Source organism: Taudactylus pleione, unplaced genomic scaffold (assembly GCF_031769625.1).
Source record: "Taudactylus pleione unplaced genomic scaffold, aTauple2 ptg000268l, whole genome shotgun sequence".
NCBI lineage: Eukaryota > Metazoa > Chordata > Amphibia > Anura > Myobatrachidae > Taudactylus > Taudactylus pleione.
Window position 1 is genome coordinate 2338880 of NW_028284670.1, and position 7815 is coordinate 2346694.

Sequence of the window (7815 nt, forward strand, 5' to 3'; positions counted from 1 at the left end):
GCTAACCCCTGTGCAAACTAAGCTATAGGAAACTTAAGCTACATGCTGATATAATAGTTTACAGCAGAAGACAGGGACCCAGATGCACTCTTTTAGAAGAGGCGGCAGGTTCCCAGACTTTACCCAACAAGCAGTGGCAACAAGGCAGGTACTGTAAAAGTGGTATTTGCATATGTAAAAAGAAAATGTTGCTACATAAAAAAGAGCTGCTGCCTCCCCTTTCTTGAAAGACCTCCTTATAGGTCTATAGTAACAAGATGCTAAAATAATGAAAGAGAGGGGGATAGAGGCACTGTTCTTATTCCACAGACATGGTCAAAAGAATGGAGAGATACTTAACCTGATTATATGATCTTCCTTCGTCTTATCAGTCCTTGTATATATACAGATCGTCGTACCATGCAAATGCAAATAATAATACAAAATGTGTAGTTTCCTTTTGACAGTGATTTCTTATGATCCTAAACATGACATAAAACTAGTGTTCACCACAACTCACACAACTCAGAGTTGCTATCCCCATATAAAGTATCTTTTAGAGACCAAATTCTGGATAGAGTTGTTTAAAACTACACGTCAAGATGGTACATTTCCTAACATACCCAACTTACGTGTAAGTCATACGTGGTCAAGGATTATAAAGGTTTCTTTCCTTATCCCTGATAGTATTTTTTTCAACTATAATGGTTGTACTTTCTTCACAATGAGAATCACGTACCCATACTCACACAACATCTAGTTGCTTCATACACATCAGGGTATCTTTATAATTGCTTTATTAGAATGCTCTGCATCACCAGTGGATTTAAAAAGTGAATTTTATTGTACATAAATAGCGGAGTAAATGTAAAAGTACCATGATACCTGTCCGGCTCGTCTTTGGAGCTGGAGTTGTTATTTGTGCCTGTTGACTGACTGTGCAGATCAGCTTGGACAGGATGATATAAACCCTATGTTCTTGGCAGAAAATGTGCTCTGCCAGAATGAGTCTGCCCACATGGCCTACTGTCAGCTGGGAGACCCAATGCTGCACATCTGGTAGCATTCAGATGGACTCCCGGTAAAGAATGGGAGTTTGCTTTCCTCCATAAATGCAAGATGGATCCAATTATTACAGCGCATCCATCCCTCTGCTCCTGGGGAATGGGAATACTTATCATACTTACTACTGCAATAGCCAGCCGGTGCGTGGTGGGCATGTGGGAAACTGGACACAAGCTGCTGGCAGCTGTGGTGGGTCCACCAGTGTCCCCACCCCAATGCAGGCAGACTGGCACAGCCAGCAGTCTGCCTGTTGAAGTGAAACAAAAATAATTAAAAATAATGAAAAAATAAATGGCTGAGGATAGTCAAGGAATACATCTGGCTCATTCGGCACAAAATAAAAAAAATGAGGTTTGGGTGATGTATAGAGGGGGAGAAGCCAAGTCCACTTCTGAAGAAATGTATAGTGCCAGGGTAGAGCTTATTTCCCCTTCATGCTAGGGACCTGGAAGTGACATGAGTGAGGGCAGAAATGCAGTTCGATGCCCATTATGGTCACATAAAGAAGAAAGTTGTCCCCTCGAGGGCTGGCTGCACTTGCCACGCTTTGGGCTCAGTGGCTCACTACACTCACCACAAGGTTATTTTCCCCATCTATGCCCACTTGGATGGTAGGGAATGATGCTGGACACTGGTTGATGATGTCAAGGTACTCTCCATGAAGGGGATTTAGACATTACCATAGTGCCAGGCTCCACTCAATACCCATCTATACCTCATTGTATATTCCAGTGTCCCCTAGTGGATGAAGGGGAAAAATATTTACTAATCGGGCAGGCACAGTATAGCTGTGTGCCACTGTAGGCATTTATCCTGCCTTTATTATCACACTGCATGAACTTTCAGCTGCATCCATTTGTGTTTTAACATAGCAACTACATTTATACTGCTGTTATACCAAAATTCTGTTGGAACAGGGTTCCAATCTGGATCAGACACATCATTTCCCCGGCGCCACCCCAGGATATTCCTGAGTTGGTGCCATTCACACCGGAGCCAGGTCTGCAGAGACCTGGCTTTTCCAGCATTGAAGTGGATGCTTGGAGATTACATCATTTCCAAGCACCACTGAAGCCGGCCAATCGGCAGACATGTGGCACGATCCAGGTCACCATGACCCGGATCACGCTGTTTACACTGCAGGGTTTCATGGGTTATTCCCATGTAAAACTCTGCAAGTTACCTGGGTTGGATTGCTGGGTCACTCCACCTGGGAATCCAACCCTGTCCCCTTTGACACCAATGAGCTACACGGATTAACCTTGCAATAACCCGGGTTTTAGCTCTGGTGTAAAAGGGGTATAATTTAGAGGGACTCTAAACTGCAAAAGACGTAACAGCAGTTGCAGTCCCACCATGTGAGCAGCTGTATACACAGATTTAATTATCAGTACTAAGATCAGTGCACCTGTTTTATTTTCTTCTAATGATTGAATATTAGTTCTTCTCCTGGATGATGAAATGCACTCATGGTTACTAGTAGAGACCCTGGAAGAGTGTTTGCAAAAAGCAAAGGAAGAGTCAGTGAATAGAAGGTTGATTAACAGTGTTGTATATAGAAATGGAATATTACAGAATAAATTTACTGTGTTTGCATGTTACAGTATATAAATCTTTGGAGGAGGAACTATATAATATATCAGGCCATCATTGTTGTTGCAGTAACACAAGAAGCAGTGCAACAATCATATTACCTATGATACTGTGCAATTAATCATATCTGCTACTAATGATGACAGCTGCTCTCATGAGTGGTGCAGTTTTGTAGATGTGTATGACTCAGAATAGTCACATTAGATTTAATATCGCTGGAGGTCTACGGAATTGCAGCCACTTTGCATTCAACACAGACAAAAACCTGAACTTTTAAAAATTCTCAGTAAAGTGTTTCATAATATTAGGGTACTATATAAAAAAATGGTGATTATAATTATTATTATTATTATTATTATTATTATTATTATTATTATTATTATTTTTATTATTATTAATAATAATAATAATAATAATAACAATAATTTTCCATTTTCACATTAACCGTCTTGACATTATGTTAGCCTCTAGTTAACATTGTTTCATTTTTGCTTATCTGAGTCTGTTCTATGAGCATCTCATTCATCCTGCCTGAAAAGAAGGCTGTACTCAAGACATGACTTGGACTCACTATGTGTATGTATTTAATGTAAAATACAGATCTTAGCAAAGGTGAGCATTTCTGTGCATTGATTTTTTTCTTATTAATTTTAACTACTTCAAAGTGTTTTTTACATACAAACAACTACAACCCTCAAAAACAAATAATTACTTTCACCCCAGTGAATGGTGACTTAAAATATCTGTAAAAATAAATATGCAATCAAAACAATGATGCCACTTAGAAATTGACAATTTGTAAATAGAGCTTCTTCATTTTTGATTATGCAATTAACTAGATATGTATTTAAATCTGCATTTGATCAAATCAGGTGCAATATATACTAGAGATGTGCGCTGACCTGTTTTGGATTTGGTTTTGGATCTGGATTCATCTACATTTTTTTGTATTGCAAGACCACTCACAAGTGTTTTGGTTTTGGTTTTAGATTAGAGGGTTTTTTTAATTAAATTGCTATAAAAGTAAAAAAAAATGCAAAAGTCATGTCATTTTTGCAGTTCAGAACCCAAAATTTGGATTTAAAATCCAAACTCTGAACAACGGGAGTAATAGAAAAGCAACTGGGATATGTCTGTATCTCATCAGGAGATCAAAACAGCTACTCAGATCTGTCAGAATCCATGACATTTGGGTGGATTCGGATTTCTGGAGCACTTCTCTAATTTATAGAGTATATGGATAGAATATGATATTATATAGTAATTAAATATTGATATTACAGTTGTAAATACATTTTCTAAAAGCTTCCTTGAAGTCTTTATTCCTCAATGTGTATATTATTGAATTAAGCAATGGTGTGAATACAGTGTAAAAAAGAGAGAGGATCTTGTTCACAGTTAATAATTCTCCCCTGGTTGGTACCATATAAACAGAAATAAGTGATCCATAAAATATGGACACCACAGTTAGGTGAGCACTGCAGGTGGAGAAGGCTTTCTTCCTCTTGGTGATGGATGGCATCCTTAAGATGGTTAATACAATATAGACATATGATACAACAATTATTATAAATGGCCAAATAATAACAGAAACAGTAATAATGATAGTCTGCATGCGTACTATGGAAACATCCGAACATGCAAGATTTAGTAGAGGAGTAAAATCACAAAAGAAATGGTCAATGACATTGGCTCCACAGAATGTTAGCTTGCACATGGCGATGGCATTGATCAAAGTCATGAAACAACTCAACAGCCAAGTGAAAATGATAGATTTAATACAAAACATGTCATTCACTGTTAAGCTGTATAAAAATGGTTTGCAGATGGCTAGGTACCGATCATAAGACATTACTGTCAGAAGAAGACATTCCCAGGCCTCTACATTGGCAAAGAAGAAAAATTGGGCAATGCAACTTATCAAAGACATTGTGTTTCCGTCATGCAGTACAATAGAGAACATGTTAGGAAGAATATCTGTAGTCAGTAAGATGTCAGATACAGACACTTGTGTAATGAAGATGTACATCAGAGAATGAAGGTTTTTGCTTAATGAAACTAAAGTAATGATAAGCAGATTTCCACAGATAGTCAGGCAATACATAACTAGCATTAAGAAGAACAGCAACATTTTGAAATGATGAAGACCATGAAATCCAATAAGATAAACAAAGGTGATATTATTATTCTTTTGCATCTTCTGTAAATGAAACTACATAATCTTAGTATTAAATACAGTTATTTATTTCATTTACACAGCTGGAGATAAAATAAATTGTGCAGTAATTTTTTACGATGACTCAGCATATTAGACAGACAGAGCAGTTAAAGTAGGAGACATATGCCGTCATTCAGAGCCACTCGCAAACAGCAGTACGCTTGCTGCGTTCCGATGTTGACTAACCGCGCATGCGTCGGTGTAACACTGCGCATGTGCGTACGGCAGATTGCGAGTTTTTTTGGTCTCATTCATCAAATAGCCTACAGGAAGTGACCTGTCAAATGTGATTGACAGAACAGGGCGTTTTTGGGTGTTGACGGGGGTGGAGATGGAAAAACGCAGGTGTGGCGAGGCGTTTTTGGGGCGTACATACATTAGCAGATGCGAGCGTAAAATGTGTACGGACCGACTCATACGTCACTGGATGATCCTCTTTCCCTTCAAAATGCTCGCACAGCTTAGGGTCTGGATTACTCGACCACATTGGCGATGGCCTTCACCTCCATCCCGGCACTCCTCGATGTTGCTGAGATTAATTGCGGGTGGTCTGAACAGCAATTATTGGTGGATTGAAAACCGGCTTGGTATGTGTATTGAAAGTAGTTTTTTGTGTTAGCACAAAAGCGTACGCAGGTGGAAATCATAGCTGCTAATGTGATGATTACACAACCAATTTACGTACATTTGTGGTATTTTCTTTGGGGCTCAATTTGTTGGTTAGGGCCTATTGTAACAATAATGTCGTCATGTTTTTTTGGTTTTTCCCTTTTTCTTTTGGCCTGTTGAATTAGCCTCGTTATGTTAAATTTGAAACGTTTCTTAAAGAGCCCTTTTTTGGGGGGCTATGTAAAATGTGGTTCTTCCCAGTTTGTGCCTTTTGGCCCAGGATTAAATGTAATCCATTGTGACAATAATGTGAGAATAGAATGTCATTTTTTTTTTTTTTTTATTGCTCAAAGAAAAAATCACAATTCTAAAATTTTTGGCCAAAGTTTTTTTGCAGGGTTCAATTCCAAAGTTACAATAATTGGGCCAAAATAAAAGATTTATGAAATGTAGAACACAAAATTAAAAACAATTCACAAGAAAGGAGGGGGAAGTTTTGACCAGAAAGGAATATGAGCCAAGCACAGAAGGAGTGTGGGAAAAGTCGCCATTGCTGTCACCGTTTTTTCACCCATTTGGCTGGGGGAGGGAGGGCGCCAGACCGGGTCCGGGATGTCATCGGGCTGGCCTGTCCAGAGGCAGATGTTGTGGCCTCTGGACTAGGCACAGGGCTAGGCACATTTGGTGGATTGGCTGATGTTGTGCCAGAGGTGGAGGATCCTGATGTTCCGGCAGGAAGGGAGGTCGGCTCCACCATGTGCTGGCGAACGAGCTGCTCCAGGGCATTGGCGATGCGGATGTTGGCCCTGGTATTTTCCGCCAGGGCCTGACCAATGGTCACATTGACCGCAGCATTTTGATCCAGGGCCTCAGCCACGCGTAGCAGACTGGCGTCCATCCTCTGCAGAATCTCCGTATGGAAATCCGATTTGAAATTGAGTTCTGTGAGGAGGGCCACTGCCTGCGAGGGGGATTGCCCTGGACTGGCTTCTGCAGGGTCCTCAGCCAGATGTACTGGTTCCTCCCCTGCAGAGCCAGCAGAAATTTGCCGGCCAAGGCTCCCCTATGGAGCAGACTCATCCGCCTGTGTCTCTGTTAGGAAAAATGAGAAAAGACTCACATTAGAATCTACATATTGGCCAACTAACATTTCAGAGTTGGTGACATCACAAGATTTACCTGGGACAACATGAGGAGCCGCAAAGTCTGGCATGTCCGTATCCATGTTGGACACGCCAAACACCTCCACAGGCTGCACACACCCCTGTGCCAGCTCTTCTAAATCCATCAACTCCAATGACACAGGGGTGGGACCCCCACCTGTCCCCCTTGCATGCCTAGCCCTGTCCGCGAGTTTTTGCTTTAGGCGATATTTGAAGTCGCCCCATCTGTGGGAAAAAATGGAAGCCATTATCCTTTTGTTTAAAATGGTGTTTGTTTTTAGGGGGGGGCAAGTGTTTACTTACCGCCGTTTGACATCCCGGGCTAGACGGACATAATCAACCACCCTATTGACAGCAACGGCTACCTCTTCCCACATTCTCCACTTCTGGCTTATACTCATATTCCTGTCTGCCTGTGGCAGGATGTCCACACACTTCTGAATCAAAACCTCCATCTCCTTTCTTGTGAAATGTGGCTGCCTTTTTTTTTTTGCAGCTTTGGCCGGAATACTGGGCCCAGCAGCCTCTTCCATGTCATCCTCCTCACCTATTTGTGTAAATATTCAGATTTCTCTAATTCACAACTTGCCCAATCTTATGTTTCAAATTAATCATTGATAGAAAATGCATGAAAGACTTACAGCCTGACTCTTGGGCATTGTTTCCCTGGTCTGTAGCTATGTCTGAGGTCCAAACAAGAAATACACCAGAATTTAAATGTGTTTTCGTGACGTATTTATACATGTGTCCTTATTTTGCAGCCGCATCATTGATTGTGCGTTCCTATGATCCCTCCTTAATTTGTGTGGGAAACGAAACATTATTTATGGCTTGGTGTGTCTCGAGTTGAGGTGGCGTTTTTGGATTGTTGGAGGTTACCTTGGTTGGAGTTTCTTGTTTGCGGATAAAGGAGTTGGCGTTTGGAGTTTATTTTGTTTGCTAGATTTGCGTTTTTATTTTCCGTTCGCTTTTTTTGTATATTGTTTTTTGGCCTTGTTTCTTGATTTGGTAAGTTTTGTGAAGTCTAACTTTGGTTCAATTGGTGTCTCATTGTGTTTCTTCTTGTTATTAATTTTGTGATCCATAATTTCATATCTTTTAGCATTTTTTTAATTTCGGACCCAAAGACCTTTTGATTTGGAATCTTATATATTTGCTCTTGGTAAGTCCATTTTTTATCTTGTATTT

The 7815-nt window shown here is 40.3% G+C and overlaps 1 protein-coding gene across 1 annotated transcript; it reads right to left on the reverse strand.

Moving 5' to 3' along the window:
- Positions 1 to 3901: 3901 nt before the first annotated feature.
- Positions 3902 to 4834, reverse strand: LOC148513860 (olfactory receptor 11L1-like). Its single transcript, XM_088481284.1, has one exon. The coding sequence runs from the start codon at positions 4832 to 4834 to the stop codon at positions 3902 to 3904; it is 933 nt and encodes a 310-aa protein (XP_088337410.1).
- Between the last annotated feature and the right edge of the window lie 2981 nt (positions 4835 to 7815).